The 22,979-nt window shown below is 39.4% G+C and overlaps 1 protein-coding gene across 1 annotated transcript; it reads left to right on the top strand.

Annotated features, from left to right (window-relative positions):
- Positions 1–95: 95 nt before the first annotated feature.
- On the top strand, positions 96–22,593 carry LOC149288693 (olfactory receptor 5AR1-like). The gene is made up of 2 exons (XM_089491398.1): positions 96–194; positions 21,637–22,593. Exons 1-2 carry the CDS (start codon positions 96–98, stop codon positions 22,591–22,593), a joined length of 1,056 nt encoding a protein of 351 aa, XP_089347524.1.
- The last annotated feature ends 386 nt before the right edge of the window (positions 22,594–22,979 follow it).

Genomic DNA, 22,979 nt, shown 5'->3' with positions numbered 1-22,979 from the left:
ATTAAACGTCATCATTCTCACTCACTCTGTGAATATTTTAATATGCATTTTTCTGACAAAAAAGAAAGAATAATAAAGCAGTTACATGACACGGAATGAACAGCCATCATACAAATTCTTCCTTGTCCCTGCTTTATGCTGAGAATCAGTGGCAGGAAAATACATCAATTGAAAGCAACAATGGAGCTAATCTGGTAGGAAAGTGTTGCCATTGAAATCAATGGGAAGACTTTACACCTGGGTGTAAACAGACCCCTGCATGCAGAATTCAGCACGGCCAGTGTATATCAGTGTATGCCGAACAGTGGCAAATGTATTTAGAACCACTTGAAAATTTGAAGACAACATACAGCCAAGGCCAGATTAAAGATGTTTTTTCCCATCTCTCTTGTTTTTCATCATCTTATTTTTATTTATCTCTTTTCTCGCTACCTCTCCCTTTTATCTTATCCTCTTCTCTTTTATTCCCATTCTCAATATGTCTCCTGCACCTTTTCTTTATCTTGCCTTTCTATTGATCTCCTTTCTTTTTATCTCTCTTTGTTCTCTTTATATTCCCACCCTTTCTATGTCTCATCCTCTTTCTCTCTCTTTGTTCCCTATCTATCCCCTTTCTTTTTAACTCCCCTCCTCTTTCTCCTTATCTCTCCTCCTCTTCCTCTTCATCTGTCCCTTTGCTTCCTACCTCTTCCCTTCTCTTTCATAGCTCTTCTTCTCTTTGATCCTTCTTTCTCCTTACCTCTTCTTTTGCCTTCTTACTTCTCTTTGATTCCCCCTTCTCTTTACCTCTCCTCTACTTTCTTGTTTTCTCTCCTCTCTTATGCTCCCCTGTCTCTGTTATCTTTATCTCCACACCTTTACTCTTTATCTCGCCTCCCATTTTTCTCTCTCTTTTCTGTTTATCTCTCCCCTTCTCCCCTTTCTCTTTCTCTCCACCTTTTCTCTGTATGTCATCCTTTCCCTATCCCCCTCTTTTGTGTTTATATCCCCTTCTCTGTATCTATATCTCTCCTGTTTCTCTCTACCTCTCCCCTTTGGCTTTCATCTTTCCCTGTTTCTTTGATCCCCCTTCTCATTATCTATCACCGTTTTTCTTCATCTCATGTCTCATATTTCTTTTTTCTCTCCTCCTATTTCTCTTTATCTCTCCTCCTTTTTTACTTCTTCTCCCCCTATATCACTTAATGTCAGGGCTCTGGTAAGCAGGTCAGGTAGGAGCCTAGTTGCAGGGGATACCAGAGGCTCAGTTTGTACCCCACGATGCATTATTACCAGACAGAAAAAATGAAACTCACCACAGGCTGAATAGTAATACAATATGGTCTACATAGGAGAAGCTGGCAAGTACAGGCTGTAGACACGACCAAACAGGACACAGGCACAAAGGCAGATGTATAGCACAATAGCTGCCTAGTCAGGCAGTACTAGGACGCTGCAGCTGGATTGTCAGAGTCCGCTCTTTGGAACAGCTGAAATTCCACAGGCAGAGAATACGGCAGGGCACTGGACACACATCAGGGAACTGGACACACGGCATGACACTGGACACACGGCAGGGCACTGGACACACGGCAAGGAGCCCTCAGGCAGGGCACACGGCAGGGATCCCTCAGGCGGGGCAGACGTAGTCAGGCAGGCCGGGTCAAAACTAGAAGGACAATATCAACTCCAAATTAAAATCCAGGAAGAGAGTCAGAACAAGCGTGTTAACACGGGCAGTTGAAGAGCCAAATCAGGAACCAAGGGACGAAGTCAGAAGCAAGCCAAGTCACAATGGGTTAATCCAAAACAGAATGCAGCTAGCTGGAGAACAGGGCCAGATAAATTGCAATGCAAAGGCCCAGAATGGAGGAATCAGCCGGTACTTAAGGAGGAGGACTGCACCCAGGTAAGGAGATAAAGCTGGTCAGGTCGTTAGTCCACACAGTGCTGTGATCAGACAGGCGGCCTCTAGAGGCTGCCACAAATATGACACCTATAACTAAATACAGTTAAGTCCTTTATTTCTCCTTGTTGTCCTTGTCTCATCCTTTTTTTCTCTCTTCTTTCTCTTTTATCTCTCCCCTTTCTCTTTCTCATCTCTACCCTTTTTCCTTATCTCTCCCCATGCCATAATTTTTTCCTATTCCCCCATCTCTTATAACCTCTCTCCTTTCTATTTATCTCATCTATCTTTGGTGGAATCCTGACAGAGGTGTAGAGTGATCAGGACTGAAAACAGGAGGGAGCAGTGACAGAGGCATGACCACCTGCTCACCTTACCTTGTGGTGCTCAGCTGTAGGACATCGAGTCAAAGCAGACATCCAATAATTTTACAGCTCACTGATCCTGTCAGGAGAGACCAGAGAATCCCCCCAACTGGCCTATGATCACTATTGCCCACAAAAGTGGGTCTGTGGGGCAGCTAAGTAGGATACTGCCAAAAAACATGGACTGCCCAATGAAAACTAGGAAACTTGGAAGGTATGAAGCATATTGAAAATGCAGAAACACATTTACATAATGCTTAATAAAGTTTCACTTGCACAAATAGTATTATTATTAGACTTGGGCACCAGGGGGCTCTTCGTCTTCGTGCTCGTCTTCGTAAAAAAAAAATCTTCGTCTTACGCAAATATTCGCCTGGTCCTGTCTTCTCTTCGGGCGAATATTCGTTTCTTCTTTGTTTTTTCCGGTTAAGGGGTTAATACGGGGTTAACGCGTACCGCAGCAGCTCTGGCGCCAGTAGTTTAAATGTGCGTATCAGCAACTCTATTGGTCGCCAGCAGGGGGCCTCCTGATGGCGACCAATGAGCTCACTACCATATATAGCTAATATATTCTCAGGGAGAATATTATGCTACTCAATGTATAACCAACAGAGGGCAGCATTCTGTCCGAAGATATATTAGCCATATGTAGCATTGTTCCATATGCTTGAAATTATTTATTATGCTACTTAATGTAAAACCAACAGAGGGCAGCATTCTGTCCGAACATATATTAGCCATATATGCTAGCGGAAGACCCTGCAGGTGACCAATAGGCTCACTCGCACTGCCCTGTAACCCCCGAAGACGAACCTGCGGATTTCCGCTTCAGTCAACTCCCGCGATGCCATGAAGATAAGGTAGGCTAGATGGGGAAGGGACCGGGGAGATTAGTAGACAAAGACGAAGCCGATCACGAAGATTCTTCGCGTGTGTCTTCGTCTTTGCCTACGTTTTACCGGCACTGTCTTCTCTTCTACGTGTCTTCGGAACGAACACGAAAACGCACTCCTCGTGTTCGTTTTCATGTTTGCCCGAAGACGAATGCACAAGTCTAATTATTATGTGTATTGGTATCACATTCTTTTAACTCTGTATCATAAGTATGTGTTTAATGCTACACACAGCATTGCCTAGTTTGAAATTGTGTGTTTGAAAAGTTCCAGGTATCCCTAAGAGATTTCAGGTTGTATTTCTTGTTCCATCTCCAACTCTCACACCCAATTTTCAGTGTCAAACGTTCCATTCCCTGGGGTGTTTGGTTTCTCCTTCACACAATATAAGAGAGCCTTACTGTCGCTTCTCAGACTCTTTCGTCTGCAACACAGCAGTGAGACAAGGTAGGGTCAATCAGACTTCTTTCATCAGTCATTCCTTTCTGCTTTTAACTTGTTTTTCTCCACTGTTTTTTCGTACTGACAGATGTCTATTTATTCAGATATATCGGTCTATTATTAACTTGCTGAAATCATTGCTGACATTTTTCCACATAGATATGTATTAAATTACAGGGGCTGCCTGGGGTGCCTGAATTAGGAGGCACCTGGCAGTGGCATATTTTTTTCTAGGAAGACAGGTCCAAAGTGGTGGCAGCCCTTGGGGCACTTTACTAGGCATCAATCACACTATTTGGACCAAAATCCCTGTGCCCCTCTTACTTTCACTCATGTCCCTCCTTTCAGAACTTGGAACTCTGTCTTCTACATCCCTAAAAAAGTGACAATAAAGTTTAGAAAAAACAGCAGGGCAAAGCAGAAAATGTGTTTATAAATTAAATTACCTAAATATTGTGTATAAACCACAATACATATTATTATCTATTGTTTTTCTCTATGTTGTATTATATATTATTTTTCTCAATGTGTTATTATCTGTTATTATTTTTTTGTTAATCCTATATATCTCATCTTAATGTTGAAACTATCTAGCTACATTTTATCATTGGACAAAAACTCAAAATATTATTTTATTATTTGCTTGATTAAACTGATTAATAAATAACAGCAAATTAGCAGATGCTGCGCAAAACTAAATGTCCTATCAGTCTGTAAGAAAAATAATAAAGAGAATACAATGAATATATACTTACTACCCATAAACAGTAGGTGAAGCAAAGTTCTTCCAGAATGCTCAGTTAAGAAGGAAAATTAGATAATTTGATGCAGCATGTGCATATTCAACATCAATGGATTAGATTGTAAACTCTTTGAGCAGGGCCCTCCTCACCTGTTGTCTCTGTAAGTCAAATTGTTATGTTACATACTACTTGTTATGTCCTGTCCACCCATTGTACAGCGCTACGGAATTTGATGGCGCTATATAAAACAATAAATAATAATAATAATGTACTAAAATGTCAATTTGAGGGTCAGAGGTGGTCAGCTAAAACATTTTGTTTCAGTATTTTATTATTATTTTTTTTGCTTGAATAAGCATTATAAAAAGCCAGCACCAGTGAGTTTCTCTTGGAAGAAAAGATCTTCTCTAGAACCTATATCAAAGTCGGAGGATGACTACTGACCCACTCCTACTCACGACAAAAAGTCATTGGTCAAGAAGAGGATGCCCACTTAAAATATCTAATGAGGTTGTTTTTCTCATTCATGTTTAAAAATAGTAATGGGATTTAACTTGTTTATGATTATAATCTGCGCTATTGACCTTTTCTCTGTTTTAAGGTGGAGATACAGTCTATCTCTTACAAGAAGGCTTGAGCTGACCATGTATGTTGGATAGGTCCAATAATATGTAGAGGTGAATAAACAGTCAGGGCTGAGCTAGCATGATGTACAATTAACTATGAGCTTACATACTGATTTACAACGCAGACTGTAATTATACATTATACAGGGTTAGCCCTTTTTGCATTGAAAGCTAAATATGGCTGAAGCTTTGCAGATAATACACCTTGTGTTGTGTATTTTTATTTTAATACAAATGCCATTCTACCCACAGAAAACATTGAATCGAAATGAAATCAGAACGTAAGCAGAATGTGACAGAATTTTCAATCCAAGGCTTGACCGATATTCCCGAATTCCAAATCCCAATTTTTATTTTTTTTCTCCTCAGCTATATTGTTGTTTTATTGTCAAACATGACAATTATTGTGGTTATTTTGAGTGATTCTCAACTTCACACCCCAATGTACATTTTATTGATAAACCTTTCGCTAACTGACATTGGTAACACCTCAGATATTCTTCTAAACTTTTTAACTACTCTCCTAACTCGGCATAAGACTGTTTCCTTTGTGGGATGTATAACTCAGATGTATATATTTATATCTCTAATACTTACTGAAATGCTCGTTCTTACAACCATGGCTTATGACCGATATGTGGCAATCTGTCACCCCCTCCATTATTTTATCTTTATGAGTTTAAGACACACTGTTGCCTTTGCAGTTGCTTCATGGACCATTGCTTTCTTGACTCTCACAGGATATGCTGTCTTTATATCCGAACTTTCTTTCTGTAAATCACATATTATTGATCACTTTTTTTGTGACGTTACACCATTGCTGATGATCTCCTGCAGTGACACCTTCAAGGTAGAAATGTTAACTTATGTAGAAGGGACAATAATTGACATCCCTGCATTCCTGCTCACTTTCATTTCTTATATTTTTATTATCTCCTCCATTCTGAAAATACAATCCGCGGAAGGTCGAAAAAAGGCATTTTCTACCTGCACCTCCCATCTGACCTGTGTTACTCTCTTCTACGGAACTTTAATTCCTTTGTACATGAGACCCACATCAAGCCTTTCTCCCAAAAATAAATTTTTTTCTCTAATATATGTTGTCTTGATGCCAATGCTTAATCCTGTTATATACACACTGAAAAACCAGGATATTAAAGACGCTTTGAAGAAACTAATGAAGAAAATTGTGTTGTTAAGGCCACATCAGTGTTTGTAATACTCCTACGTCAAATAAGTCAACCCTACAATTGTCTTAATAAGTAAAGAGAAACAGTCTAATTTACCATTTGTTGTGGGCTGTTAGGGCTGGATTGATTGGGTAATTATAAGGATGGAATGTGTCTAGTGTTTTAGAATTGATTAATAAATATATATATATATATACAGCTATTTTTTAGTTTATGCTTTGGTACAAAGAACAGTTTAAAACGTCTCTTATTCCATGGTATAGACACTTTTAGATACACAATCATAAATATACATGAACCTATTAAGGATAAGTAGAGTTTATGAGTCGGATATACTTTTGAGTAAATGCCAAAATAAATACTTTTTAATTGGAAGCAAATCCGGAGTGTCTTTCTTCTTGTCGTGTATTAGTAAACATTTCCACCAAGTATTGCCACCCCATAATTTCATGTGCCCGATATGGAGGGGCATGGTTAGAAGTGGGGCTCGGAGCACGATGAAGGATCTGCTTTACATGTCCAGCCACTTTGCAAATTACTGAAGCAGGATACCTCGATATCATCATATCACGGAGCTATGCTTCAATATGTGGCTAGGAGAACATATGGGTACTCCGATTGAGGCCTATGCTGCAAAAGCACAGACCTTGATCCATTTTACAGGGGCCTTAATTGGCCCACAATCCCCACTACCAGCAAAAAACAAACAGTGGTGCCTGAAAGATTGCAGGTATAAAGCAACTAAATAACACACAAACCCAGACTTCCAGGTATAGATCATTTACCTCATCCCTTTCTCTTTATCTTTCCTTCTCTGTCTCCTCTTTCTCTTTATCTCTCACTTTTCTCTATTCCTCTCTTTTTCTTTATGTCTCCCCTTCTCTTTAATCCCCCGTCTCATTTTATCTCCCCTATCCTCTCGTGTAGTTATTTAAAGCTATACGCAAAACCATGCAACGTATTTGCATTTGGGATATTATTTGCCAAATATCAGTAGGGTAAACCTGTTGTAAACACTAAATAGTGACTTATATACACTACATGGACATAAATATTGGGACACCTGACCATTACACCAACAGGGACTTGATGACATCGCATTCTAAATACATAGACATTAATATGAAGTTGGTCCTCCTTTGCAGCTATAACAGATTCTGTTCCTCTGGGAAGGATTTCCACAAGATTTTGGAGAGTTTTAGCACATTCATCAAGTAGAGTATTTTTTGAGGTCAGGCACTGATGTTAAACAAGAAGGCCTGATGGGGTTGAGGTCAGGACTCTGTGAGGTCAAGTGCTTCCACACCAAACTCATCCAACCATGTCTTTATGGACCTTGCTTTGTGCGCTGGGGTCCAGTCATGCAGAACATTGTCCAAAATGTCTTAGTGTACTGAAGGGGACATAGCGGCAAAGGGGGGGGCAAATACCGTATTTGCTCGATTATAAGACGACCCTGATTATAAGACGACCCCCCAAAATCTAAATATTAATTTAGGAAAAAAACAAAAAGCCTGAATATAAGACTACCCTACAGGAAAAAAAGTTTTACTAGTAAATATTAATTCATGTAAACAATATTTTCATATTTAATAAAAGCTATGATTGAGAAAAATATATATTTTTTTATTTCCTTTTATTTGCCAACCTGCCCCCCCAGTTATGCACATCTGCCCCCAGGGTTGCCACTCTGCCCCCAGAAATGCCTTATACCCCCTATTTGCCACTCTGCCCCATGATGTGCCTTTTAACCCTTTATATGCCACTCTGCCTCCAGAAATGTCTTATACCCTCCTATATGCCACTCTGCCCCATGATATGCCTTTTAATCCCCTATATACCAGAGTGGCATATAGGGGGTTAAAAGTCATATCATGAGGCAGAGTGGCATATAGGGGGTTAAAAGGCATTTCTGGAGGTATATATATATATATATATATATATATATATATATATATATATATGGGTAGTAGAAGTATTATTAAACACTCATCTACAGACACCAGACAAGCCAGAAGGCTTGTTTTTCCCTCAGAAATCTCATGGTGCTTCGACCACCACAAAGGATTCTGGGTAGGCGCATGCAAATAAGGTTAGCAATTATCACCTTTGCCTCTATATATATATATAAAACTGCTAACAGCAATCACACTCCTATCAAGCCAAGGCAGCCAGTACATGCTGGAACCTGGGGATGATAGGAGTGTGTATGTGGAATGACCAGTTTTAAAGGTAAATGTATTTACAGTGTAGATCAATATATATATGTAGATGGCTAAATTCTATAATATTTATTTTATAACAGACACATTATTTCCTAAAAGATAGTGAAAAAAAGTGTGGAGGGCACAGCTTAAGAAGCTGCAGCAGAAAAGTGGGCTGAGGTGTAAGGAGCCAAGGAGCATCATAGTGCTTACAATCTATCAGATCTAATTTTGTGAAGTGAGAAAAACTGTTTTTGGTTTTTCACTTAGGACTCATGTTATTATTTGGGGGTTTTTTTTACCTTTCATTTTTGTCACGCATTTAAAAAAAATAAAAAATTCTATATTCTATTTACTGTTTTATCTCCTGTTTTCGTTCTCTAACTCTCTGTACTTTGCTAAATGAGACCATTATTATTTGGAGCATTTATTAAAATTCCACACACTAGTTAATCTCTTGAATGCCCAAATGGTGGCCACAGGTGTACAGAAATCATAACATGAAAAATATGTAAATGAGAAGCAGAGATAAACATTTTAAGCCCTTCAGGACCGGGTTTTGTTACTAAGGTTGCGCTAAAAGACCGGAGCCGTTTTTGGTTTTTTTTGCTATGTCTTTCTTCAACTGTAAATTCTCTCTTCTCAATTAGTACACCCACACAAATCATATATTGCTTTTTTCATTTGAAATAATAATTATATATATAAACCATCATTAAGTATGAAAAATATCTAAAAATATAGGGGAAATTAGGAAAAAAAAAAAAAGAAATATTTTCACAGTTTCACCTATAAAAAATTTGATGTAACCAGTGCAAATAGAAAAAAGAACTCCAAAAGTGTATTTAGGTATTTTTCCTGTTTTTGGAAACACCTCATATGCCTGGTATTTTCATTTATTTTGGCACAGGGTTAAATATTAATGACGCGCATCGCTGTTTCTAAACAAGATTTTTTTTTAATGTGGTTTCCTGGGAGTTGCGCCCCAATAGCAGCCAGAAAAAGAAAAACTGCTCAACAAAACTATATCTTTTTTGGAAGATGACATCCCAAAATATTTTACTTGGGGCATTTTAACACTTTTTATTTAACCATTTTAGTGCCAGTCTGTCCTAAACATTGCAGTAAATTTTTTTTCAGTTTTAAGAAACCCATTATTTCAGTATTTTTTCCCCCTGGGTACATAAAATGACTGAAACAACTTGTGATTTGGAGTCAAAACTGGAATGTGCGCATTTCAATTTTTAAACTTTTTAAAATATTTTTTTATCAGATTACTTGTAAGTGACAGGTTTAGGCCGCGGGAGACCGATCAATAGTGACTTAAAATGTGATTAGTTAATAATTATGTATTTTTTTAAATTAATATTAATGTTTTTTTCATAATTACCCTAGATGACCCCTCTCTCTTTGTAGGGCAGGGTCATCCAGGGGCTGCCATAATGATCAGACCACTCCTATTGGCCAGGAGTGATCTGATCATCATCATCAGCCCACTTCGATTGGTTCTGCAGCAGTTATTAAACTCACAGCATTTGACCTGGAAGCACCCTGGACTTTCAGGTCAGTGCTGTTATTTATTATTTTTTTTTTAACTCTTTCAATGCTGATGCTCCATTGAAGCACAGCATTGGCTGATATTTAGTCCCCACAAGCTTGTGGGGACTAATATTAACCCCTTCAATGCTGCGATGGGGTCATACACAATCGTGTCATTGAAGGGGTTGATTGAGCAAGGGAGGGGGTGGGGGCTGGTCTCCACACTCATGTGGAGACCGAAGAACCCTTTCTCCCTGTCCCTAAAGCTGCCTCTGGCATTTGGGACACAATCTCCTGTAGACGGGAGATTGCAGGGAGGAGTCTGTTTGATCACTCCTACAAGAGTGATCAAACAGACTCCTCCCTGCAATCTCCGGTCTACCAGAGACTGTGGGGGCTCATTTTTTCTGTTGCTGGTCTGGCTGGGGTTCCAGGCAGACCACAGCAGCAGAGCCCCATACAAAACGGGTATTAACCCCTAAAATGCCACGGCATTGAAGGAGTTAACACTGCACTGCTGCCCTTATGGACCGACCAGGTAGCAGGGGAATGTTGTTTCAGGTCCCCACACTTGCCTGAAGCTGCCTGTTCGCTCCATGAGAGCGGCAGTGCAGCTTTAACCCCTTCAATGCCGTATTTTATGAAAAACAGATTTTGGAGTGATTGAAGGCTCGGGGGCGGGCTCTGGGTGGCTGTGCTAAGTCCCCTGCAATCTCCGGTCTACCAGAGACTGTGGGGGCTCATTTTTTCTGTTGCTGGTCTGGCTGGGGTTCCAGGCAGACCACAGCAGCAGAGCCCCATACAAAACGGGTATTAACCCCTAAAATGCCACGGCATTGAAGGAGTTAACGCTGCACTGCTGCCCTCATGGACCGACCAGGTAGCAGGGGAATGTTGTGTCAGGTCCCCACACTTGCCTGAAGCTGCCTGTTCGCTCCATGAGAGCGGCAGTGCAGCGTTAACCCCTTCAATGCCGTATTTTATGAAAAACAGATTTTGGAGTGATTGAAGGCTCGGGGGCGGGCTCTGGGTGGCTGTGCTGTCTTCTAAGACACCCGGGCAGACAGCAGAAGCAGCGCCCCCCCCCCCCAGATCACCACGATTTTGGCAACGTGGGGGCATTTTTTTGAGATGACGTACCAGGTACGTCCCGGTCTCGAAGGGGTTAAAAGGCCAACCCCAGTGTGTTTTTCCTGTATGAAGTGCTGATCTGGCCCTGCACAATTTAGATTTAAACAAATTATCTTAATTCAACAAAATATTCACCTGTAAACTCACCGATTAGACAATAAACCCCTAAGAGACATTTCTACCTGTGTATCGCAAGTTCATCATTATAAGTCCTTGGTTAATGGTGATAGTGTGAAGAAACATATAATATTCTTATGTTTTTTATTTCCCCTTAGAAAACACTATATAAAATTAAACCAGAAGATAACCAGAATATGACAGATTTTTTCATCCAAGCCTTGACTGATATCCCACAATTCCAATTCCCAATTTTCTTCATTCTTCTGCTGAGCTATGTCATCATTTTCATAGGAAACATAACCATTTTTCTTGTTATTCTGCATGATTCCCACCTGCACACTCCCATGTACATTTTTTTGATGAACATTTCTATAACTGACATCGGTAACACCTCGAATATCTTACCAAAAATGTTAAATATTTTCCTTACTCAGCATAAGACCATTTCCTTCGAGGGATGTATAACGCAGTTGTTTTTGTTTATATGTCTGACACTTACTGAGGTTCTAATTCTTGCAGCCATGGCGTATGACCGATATGTGGCAATTTGTCACCCCCTCCATTACTTTATCTTGATGAGTTTAAGATACACTTTTATACTCATAGTTGCATCTTGGACCATTGGCTTTCTGGACAGTACGGGACACGCTGTCCTTGTGTCTAAACTGTCCTTCTGCGAATCCCATCTGATTGATCATGTTTTTTGTGATCTTACGACATTATTGAAGATCTCCTGCAGCGACACCTTTAAAGTGGAAATGTTAACTTACATTGAAGGGGGAATATTTACCGTTCCTGCTCACTTTCATCTCATATATATTTATTGTTTCTTCAATTCTGAAAATAAAGTCCTCCGAAGGTCGGCAAAAGACATTTTCCACGTGTGCTTCTCATCTCACCTGCGTTGCTGTGTTTTATGGAACTTTAATTTGTTTGTACATGAGACCCACATCAAGCTATTCTCCTAAACAGGACAAATTTTTTGCTCTTTTATATATTGTCTTGATCCCAATGCTTAATCCTATTATATACACACTAAAAAACCAGGACGTTAAAGAGGCTCTGAAGAAATTAACGAACAAGGTGGCAAATTAATTTTTCTAATGTTCATATCCCAATAAGTCAATTCTCCAATTGTCTTAATAAATAGATTTGATCTGAATTAAACGTCATCATTCTCACTCACTCTGTGAATATTTTAATATGCATTTTTCTGACAAAAAAGAAAGAATAATAAAGCAGTTACATGACACGGAATGAACAGCCATTATACAAACTCTTCCTTGTCCCTGCTTTATGCTGAGAATCAGTGGCAGGAAAATACATCAATTGAAAGCAACAATGGAGCTAATCAGTGGTAGGAAAGTGTTGCCATTGAAATCAATGGGAAGACTTTACACCTGGGTGTAAACAGACCCCTGCATGCAGAATTCAGTACAGCCAGTGTATATCAGTGTATGCCGAACAGTGGAAAATGTATTTAGAACCACTTGAAAATTTGAAGACAACATACAGCCAAGGCCAGATTAAAGATGTTTTTTCCCATCTCTCTTGTTTTTCATCATTTTATTTTTATTTATCTCTTTTCTCGCTACCTCTCCCCTTTATCTTATCCTCTTCTCTTTCATTCCCATTCTCAATATGTCTCCTGCACCTTTTCTTTATCTTGCCTTTCTATTGATCTCCTTTCTTTTTATCTCTCTTTGTTCTCTTTATATTCCCACCCTTTCTATGTCTCATCCTCTTTCTCTCTCTTTGTTCCCTATCTATCCCCTTTCTTTTTAACTCCCCTCCTCTTTCTCCTTATCTCTCCTCCTCTTCCTCTTCATCTGTCCCTTCTCTTTCATAGCTCTTCTTCTCTTTGATCCTTCTTTCTCCTTACCTCTTCCTTTGCCTTCTTACTTCTCTTTGATTCCCCCTTCTATTTACCTCTCCTCTACTTTCTTGTTTTCTCTCCTCTCTTATGCTCCCCTGTCTCTGTTATCTTTATCTCCACACCTTTACTCTTTATCTCGCCTCCCATTTTTCTCTCTCTTTTCTGTTTATCTCTCCCCTTCTCCCCTTTCTCTATCTCTCCACCTTTTCTCTGTATGTCATCCTTTCCCTATCCCCCTCTTTTGTGTTAATATCCCCTTCTCTGTATCTATATCTCCCTTGTTTCTCTCTACCTCTCCCCTTTGGCTTTCATCTTTCCCTGTTTCTTTGATCCCCCTTCTCATTATCTATCACCGTTTTTCTTCATCTCATGTCTCATATTTCTTTTTTCTCTCCTCCTATTTCTCTTTATCTCTCCTCCTTTTTTACTTCTTCTCCCCCTATATCACTTAATGTCAGGGCTCTGGTAAGCAGGTCAGGTAGGAGCCCAGTTGCAGGGGATACCAGAGGCTCAGTTTGTACCCCACGATGCATTATTACCAGACAGAAAAAATGAAACTCACCACAGGCTGAATAGTAATACAATATGGTCTACATAGGAGAAGCTGGCAAGTACAGGCTGTAGACACGACCAAACAGGACACAGGCACAAAGGCAGATGTATAGCACAATAGCTGCCTAGTCAGGCAGTACTAGGACGCTGCAGCTGGATTGGCAGAGCCCGCTCTTTGGAACAGCTGAAATTCCACAGGCAGAGAATACGGCAGGGCACTGGACACACATCAGGGCACTGGACACACGGCATGACACTGGACACACGGCAGGGCACTGGACACACGGCAAGGAGCCCTCAGGCAGGGCACACGGCAGGGATCCCTCAGGCGGGGCAGACGTAGTCAGGCAGGCCGGGTCAAAACTAGAAGGACAATATCAACTCCAAATTAGAATCCAGGAAGAGAGTCAGAACAAGCGTGTTAACACGGGCAGTTGAAGAGCCAAATCAGGAACCAAGGGACGAAGTCAGAAGCAAGCCAAGTCACAATGGGTTAATCCAAAACAGAATGCTGCTAGCTGGAGAACAGGGCCAGATAAATTGCAATGCAAAGGCCCAGAATGGAGGAATCAGCCGGTACTTAAGGAGGAGGACTGCACCCAGGTAAGGAGATAAAGCTGGTCAGGTCGTTAGTCCACACAGTGCTGTGATCAGACAGGCGGCCTCTAGAGGCTGCCACAAATATGACACCTATAACTAAATACAGTTAAGTCCTTTATTTCTCCTTGTTGTCCTTGTCTCATCCTTTTTTTCTCTCTTCTTTCTCTTTTATCTCTCCCCTTTCTCTTTCTCATCTCTACCCTTTTTCCTTATCTCTCCCCTTGCCATAATTTTTTCCTATTCCCCCATCTCTTATAACCTCTCTCCTTTCTATTTATCTCATCTATCTTTGGTGGAATCCTGACAGAGGTGTAGAGTGATCAGGACTGAAAACAGGAGGGAGCAGTGACAGAGGCATGACCACCTGCTCACCTTACCTTGTGGTGCTCAGCTGTAGGACATCGAGTCAAAGCAGACATCCAATAATTTTACAGCTCACTGATCCTGTCAGGAGAGACCAGAGAATCCCCCCAACTGGCCTATGATCACTATTGCCCACAAAAGTGGGTCTGTGGGGCAGCTAAGTAGGATACTGCCAAAAAACATGGACTGCCCAATGAAAACTAGGAAACTTGGAAGGTATGAAGCATATTGAAAATGCAGAAACACATTTACATAATGCTTAATAAAGTTTCACTTGCACAAATAGTATTATTATTAGACTTGGGCACCAGGGGGCTCTTCGTCTTCGTGCTCGTCTTCGTAAAAAAAAAATCTTCGTCTTACGCAAATATTCGCCTGGTCCTGTCTTCTCTTCGGGCGAATATTCGTTTCTTCTTTGTTTTTTCCGGTTAAGGGGTTAATACGGGGTTAACGCGTACTGCAGCAGCTCTGGCGCCAGTAGTTTAAATGTGCGTATCAGCAACTCTATTGGTCGCCAGCAGGGGGCCTCCTGATGGCGACCAATGAGCTCACTACCATATATAGCTAATATATTCTCAGGCAGAATATTATGCTACTCAATGTATAACCAACAGAGGGCAGCATTCTGTTCGAAGATATATTAGCCATATGTAGCATTGTTCCATATGCTTGAAATTATTTATTATGCTACTTAATGTAAAACCAACAGAGGGCAGCATTGTGTCCGAACATATATTAGCCATATATGCTAGTGTGCTCATTTGCATTTATTAAAATAAAATATATTCCCAGGATCCTTTCGTGTAATGGTTTAATATTAAAAAACCCCAAATAAATAGAAAAAAAAGAGTTTGCAAGTTCGACAGAATCAATGTCCGCGAGTGCGGACATTTAACTGTTGCAGCGGGGAGACCAGCGGATCATGGGAATATATTTTATTTAAATAATTCATAAATGAAAATGAACACACCGCCACATATGGCTAAAATATCGTCGGACAGAATGCTGCCCTCTGTTGGTTATACATTGAGTAGCATAATAACTTATTAAGCTACTCAATGTACCTAACCAACAGAGGGCAGCATTGTGTCCGAAGTTATAATAAGTTATTATGCTAAGTTAAATGTCCGTACCAGCGACTTTGTTGGTCGCTGGCACGGACTTTTAACTGTTGCAGCAGGGTCCCAGGTTTTTTCTTTTTCTTTTTTCTGCATAGCAACTAGTGGTAAGGGGCCGTGCGAGTGAGCCTATTGGTCGCTTGCACGGCTCTTTACCCTACGGATTTCTGCTCCCGTCATCCAACGCAGCATCGCAGGGATTAACGGGAGCGGAAATCAGGAGTTAAAAAGGCCGTGCGAGTGAGCCTATTGATCACCTGCAGGGTCTTCCTCTTGCATCAACCAATTGGTTGATGCCAGAGGAAGACCCTGCAGGTGACCAATAGGCTCACTCGCACTGCCCTGTAACCCCCGAAGACGAACCTGCGGATTTCCGCTTCAGTCAACTCCCGCGATGCCATGAAGATAAGGTAGGCTAGATGGGGAAGGGACCGGGGAGATTAGTAGACAAAGACGAAGCCGATCACGAAGATTCTTCGCGTGTGTCTTCGTCTTTGCCTACGTTTTACCGGCACAGTCTTCTCTTCTACGTGTCTTCGGAACGAACACGAAAACGCACTCCTCGTGTTCGTTTTCATGTTTGCCCGAAGACGAATGCACAAGTCTAATTATTATGTGTATTGGTATCACATTCTTTTAACTCATAAGTATCATAAGTATGTGTTTAATGCTACACACAGCATTGCCTAGTTTGAAATTGTGTGTTTGAAAAGTTCCAGGTATCCCTAAGAGATTTCAGGTTGTATTTCTTGTTCCATCTCCAACTCTCACACCCAATTTTCAGTGTCAAACGTTCCATTCCCTGGGGTGTTTGGTTTCTCCTTCACACAATATAAAGAGAGCCTTACTGTCGCTTCTCAGACTCTTTCGTCTGCAACACAGCAGTGAGACAAGGTAGGGTCAATCAGACTTCTTTCATCAGTCATTCCTTTCTGCTTTTAACTTGTTTTTCTCCACAGTTTTTTCGTACTGACAGATGTCTATTTATTCAGATATATCGGTCTATTATTAACTTGCTGAAATCATTGCTGACATTTTTCCACATAGATATGTATTAAATTACAGGGGCTGCCTGGGGTGCCTGAATTAGGAGGCAGCTGGCAGTGGCATATTTTTTTCTAGGAAGACAGGTCCAAAGTGGTGGCAGCCCTTGGGGCACTTTACTAGGCATCAATCACACTATATTTGGACCAAAATCCCTGTGCCCCTCTTACTTTCACTCATGTCCCTCCTTTCAGAACTTGGAACGCTGTCTTCTACATCCCTAAAAAAGTGACAATAAAGTTTAGAAAAAACAGCAGGGCAAAGCAGAAAATGTGTTTATAAATTAAATTACCTAAATATTGTGTATAAACCACAATACATATTATTGTCTATTGTTTTTCTCTGTTGTATTATATATTATTTTTCTCCATGTGTTATTATCTGTTATTATTTTTTTGTTTATCCTATATATCCCATCTTAATGTTGAAACCATCTAGCTACATTTTATCATTGGACAAAAAGTCAAGATATTATTTTATTATTTGCTTGATTAAACTGATTAATAAATAACAGCAAATTAGCAGATGCTGCGCAAAACTAAATGTCCTATCAGTCTGTAAGAAAAATAATAAAGAGAATACAATGAATATATACTTACTACCCATAAACAGTAGGTGAAGCAAAGTTCTTCCAGAATGCTCAGTTAAGAAGGAAAATTAGATAATTTGATGCAGCATGTGCATATTCAACATCAATGGATTAGATTGTAAACTCTTTGAGCAGGGCCCTCCTCACCTGTTGTCTCTGTAAGTCAAATTGTTATGTTACATACTACTTGTTATGTCCTGTCCACCCATTGTACAGCGCTACGGAATTTGATGGCGCTATATAAAACAATAAATAATAATAATGTACTAAAATGTCAATTTGAGGGTCAGAGGTGGTCAGCTAAAACATTTTGTTTCAGTATTTTATTATTATTTTTTTTGCTTGAATAAGCATTATAAAAAGCCAGCACCAGTGAGTTTCTCTTGGAAGAAAAGATCTCTAGAACCTATATCAAAGTCGGAGGATGACTACTGACCCACTCCTACTCACGACAAAAAGTCATTGGTCAAGAAGAGGATGCCCACTTAAAATATCTAATGAGGTTGTTTTTCTCATTCATGTTTAAAAATAGTAATGGGATTTAACTTGTTTATGATTATAATCTGCGCTATTGACCTTTTCTCTGTTTTAAGGTAGAGATACAGTCTATCTCTTACAAGTAGGCTTGAGCTGACCATGTATGTTGGATAGGTCCAATAATATGTAGAGGTGAATAAACAGTCAGGGCTGAGCTAGCATGATGTACAATTAACTATGAGCTTACATACTGATTTACAACGCAGACTGTAATTATACATTATACAGGGTTAGCCCTTTTTGCATTGAAAGCTAAATATGGCTGAAGCTTTGCAGATAATACACCTTGTGTTGTGTATTTTTATTTTAATACAAATGCCATTCTACCCACAGAAAACATTGAATCGAAATGAAATCAGAGCATAAGCAGAATGTGACAGAATTTTCAATCCAAGGCTTGACCGATATTCCCGAATTCCAAATACCAATTTTTTTTTTATTTCTCCTCAGCTATGTTGTTGTTTTATTGTCAAACATGACAATTATTGTGGTTATTTTGAGTGATTCTCAACTTCACACCCCTATGTACATTTTATTGTTGAACCTTTCGCTAACCGACATTGGTAACACCTCAGATATTCTTCCAAACTTTTTAACTACTCTCCTAACTCGGCATAAGACTGTTTCCTTTGTGGGATGTATAACTCAGATGTATATCTTTATATCTCTAATACTCACTGAAATGCTCGTTCTTACAACCATGGCTTATGACCGATATGTGGCAATTTGTCACCCCCTCCATTATTTTATCTTTATGAGTTTAAGACACACTGTTGCCTTTGCAGTTGCTTCATGGACCATTGCTTTCTTGAATCTCACAGGATATGCTGTCCTTATATCCGAACTGTCCTTCTGTAAATCACATATTATTGATCACTTTTTTTGTGAGGCTATCCCATTGCTGATGATCTCCTGCAGTGACACCTTCAAGATAGAAATGTTAACTTATGTAGAAGGAACAATAATCGACATCCCTGCATTCCTGCTCACTTTCATTTCTTATATTTTTATTATCTCCTCCATTCTGAAAATACAATCCGCGGAAGGTCGAAAAAAGGCCTTTTCTACCTGCACCTCCCATCTGACCTGTGTTACTCTCTTCTATGGAACTTCAATTCCTTTGTACATGAGACCCACATCAAGCCTTTCTCCAAAAAATAAATTTTTTTCTCTACTATATGTTGTCTTGATCCCAATGCTTAATCCTGTTATATACACACTGAAAAACCAGGATATTAAGGAAGCTTTGAAGAAACTAATGAATAAAATTGTGTTGTTAAGGCCACATCAGTGTTTGTAATACTCCTACGTCAAATAAGTCAACCCTACAATTGTCTTAATAAGTAAAGAGAAACAGCCTAATTTACCATTTGTTGTGGGCTGTTAGGGCTGGATTGATTGGGTAATTATAAGGATGGAATGTGTCTAGTGTTTTAGAATTGATTAATAAATATATATATATATATACAGCTATTTTATAGTTTATGCTTTGGTACAAAGAACAGTTTAAAACGTCTCTTATTCCATGGTATAGACACTTTTAGATACACAATCATAAATATACATGAACCTATTAAGGATATGTAGAGTTTATGAGTCGGATATACTTTTGAGTAAATGCCAAAATAAATACTTTTTAATTGGAAACAAATCCGGAGTGTCTTTCTTCTTGTCGTGTATTAGTAAACATTTCCACCAAGTATTGCCACCCCATAATTTCATGTGCCCGATATGGAGGGGCATGGTTAGAAGTGGGGCTCGGAGCACGATGAAGGATCTGCTTTACATGTCCAGCCACTTTGCAAATTACTGAAGCAGGATACCTCGATATCATCATATCACGGAGCTATGCTTCAATATGTGGCTAGGAGAACATATGGGTACTCCGATTGAGGCCTATGCTGCAAAAGCACAGACCTTGATCCATTTTACAGGGGTCTTAATTGGCCCACAATCCCCACTACCAGCAAAAAACAAACAGTGGTGCCTGAAAGATTGCAGGTATAAAGCAACTAAATAACACACAAACCCAGACTTCCAGGTATAGATCATTTACCTCATCCCTTTCTCTTTATCTTTCCTTCTCTGTCTCCTCTTTCTCTTTATCTCTCACTTTTCTCTATTCCTCTCTTTTTCTTTATGTCTCCCCTTCTCTTTAATCCCCCTTCTCATTTTATCTCCCCTATCCTCTCGTGTAGTTATTTAAAGCTATACGCAAAACCATGCAACGTATTTGCATTTGGGATATTATTTGCCAAATATCAGTAGGGTAAACCTGTTGTAAATACTAAATAGTGACTTATATACACTACATGGACATAAATATTGGGACACCTGACCATTACACCAACAGGGACTTGATGACATCGCATTCTAAATACATAGACATTAATATGAAGTTGGTCCTCCTTTGCAGCTATAACAGATTCTGTTCCTCTGGGAAGGATTTCCACAAGATTTTGGAGAGTTTTAGCACATTCATCAAGTAGAGTATTTTTTGAGGTCAGGCACTGATGTTAAACAAGAAGGCCTGATGGGCTTGAGGTCAGGACTCTGTGAGGTCAGGTGCTTCCACACCAAACTCATCCAACCATGTCTTTATGGACCTTGCTTTGTGCGCTGGGGTCCAGTCATGCAGAACATTGTCCAAAATGTCTTAGTGTACTGAAGGGGACAAAGCTGCAAAGGGGGGGGTAAATACATATTAATGTCTATGTATTTAGAATGCAATGCCATAAAGGTGTCTGTTGGTGTAATGGTTAGTTGTCCCAATACTTTTGTCCTTATAGTGTACCCAATTCCGTTCTGACTATTATTTGACTAAATGGGTGATTATTGGGTGTTCCCAGCTGACTCTTTGTTCCATCGCTTACTATCACACAGTGCTACACGTCATCATACTCTGTATTCTCCGGAGGATTTCTTTTCTCCGTCACACAGTATAAACAGGGCAGAGAATGACTGCCAAATCCCAAACCCTTTCTCTTGCCTAAACCGAAGAATGGATCAAAAATGTTTACGGTAGGACATTACGTGTATTTATTTTCATTGATGTAGATATCTACAATGTAAGAGAATAGTGTATGTGGAATGACCAGTTTTAAAGGTAAGGAACATAAGTATTTACAGTGTAGATCAATATATATATATGTAGATGGCTAAATTCTATAATATTTATTTTATAACAGACACATTATTTCCTAAAAGATAGTGAAAAAAAGTATGGAGGGCACAGCTTAAGAAGCTGCAGCAGAAAAGTGGGCTGAGGTGGGCTGAGATAGTGCTTACAATCTATCTGATCTAATTTTATGAAGTGAGAAAAACAGTTTTTGGTTTTTCACTTAGGACTGATGTTATTATTTGTTTGGTTTTTTTTACCTTTCAATTTTGTCACGCATTGAAAAAATAAAAAATTCTATATTCTATTTACTGTTTTATGTCCTGTTTTCGTTCTCTAACTCTCTGTACTTTGCTAAATGAGACCATTATTATTTGGAGCATTTATTAAAATTCCACACACTAGTTAATCTCTTGAATGCCCAAATGGTGACCACAGGTGTACAGAAATCTTAACATGAAAAATATGTAAATGAGAAGCAGAGATAAACATTTGGAAGTGCTGATCTGGCCCTGCACAATTTAGAGTTAATCAAATTATCTTAATTCAACAAAATATTCACCGGTAAACTCACCGATTAGACAATAAACCCCTAAGAGACATTTCTACCTGTGTATCGCAAGTTCATCATTATAAGTCCTTGGTTAATGGTGATAGTGTGAAGAAACATATAATATTCTTATGTTTTTTATTTCCCCTTAGAAAACACTATATAAAATGAAACCAGAAGATAACCAGAATATGACAGATTTTTTCATCCAAGGCTTGACTGATATCCCACAATTTCAATTCCCAATTTTCTTCATTTTTCTGCTGAGCTATGTCATCATTTTCATAGGAAACATAACCATTTTTCTTGTTATTCTGCATGATTCCCACCTGCACACTCCCATGTACATTTTTTTGATGAACATTTCTATAACTGACATCGGTAACACCTCGAATATCTTACCAAAAATGTTAAATATTTTCCTTACTCAGCATAAGACCATTTCCTTCGAGGGATGTATAACGCAGTTGTTTTTGTTTATATCTCTGACAGTTACTGAGGTTCTAATTCTTGCAGCCATGGCGTATGACCGATATGTGGCAATTTGTCATCCCCTCCATTACTTTATCTTGATGAGTTTAAGATACACTTTTATACTCATAGTTGCATCTTGGACCATTAGCTTTCTGGACACTACGGGACACGCTGTCCTTGTGTCTAAACTGTCCTTCTGCGAATCCCATCTGATTGATCATGTTTTTTGTGATCTTACGACATTGTTGAAGATCTCCTGCAGCGACACCTTTAAAGTGGAAATGTTAACCTTCATCGAAGGGGGAATATTTACCGTTCCTGCTTTCCTGCTTACTTTCATCTCATATATATTTATTGTTTCTTCAGTTCTGAAAATAAGGTCATCCGAAGGTCGGAAAAAGACATTTTCCACATGCGCTTCTCATCTCACCTGCGTTGCTGCGTTTTATGGAACTTTAATTTGTTTGTACATGAGACCCACATCAAGCTATTCTCCTAAACAGGACAAATTTTTTGCTCTTTTATATATTGTCTTGATCCCAATGCTTAATCCTATTATATACACACTGAAAAACCAGGACGTTAAAGAGGCTCTGAAGAAATTAACGGACAAGGTGGCAAATTATTTTTTCTAATGCTCATATCCCAATAAGTCAATTCTCCAATTGTCTTTATAAATAAATACATATGCTCTGAATTAAACGTCATAATTCTCACTCACTCTGTGAATATTTTAATATGCATTCTTCCGACAAAAAAAAAGAAATGGGTGTAAACAGACCCCTGAATGTAGAATTCAGCACAGCCAATTTATATCATGTGCAGGGAGATGCATTCGGCCGAATGCATCTCCTGCAGGGAATTAGGCTTGGGAATGGGAACAGTGCCAAATGCATTTAGAGGGGATTCTGCAGAACCACTTGACAATTTGAAGCCCAGGCTAGATAAAAAAGCTTTAGGCCCTGCAGCACTTACAAAAAGGGCCACTTGCCCTCAACAATTTTTCCACATCTCAACAAAT

The sequence above is a fragment of the Sceloporus occidentalis genome, unplaced genomic scaffold (genome assembly GCF_023333645.1).
Source record: "Sceloporus occidentalis isolate IW3139 unplaced genomic scaffold, rSceOcc1.0.p SCAF_50, whole genome shotgun sequence".
In the NCBI taxonomy this organism is placed as follows: Eukaryota; Metazoa; Chordata; class Lepidosauria; order Squamata; family Phrynosomatidae; genus Sceloporus; species Sceloporus occidentalis.
Note: the sequence above shows the minus strand (reverse complement) of the source record. Positions and strands in the feature narration are given on the sequence as shown.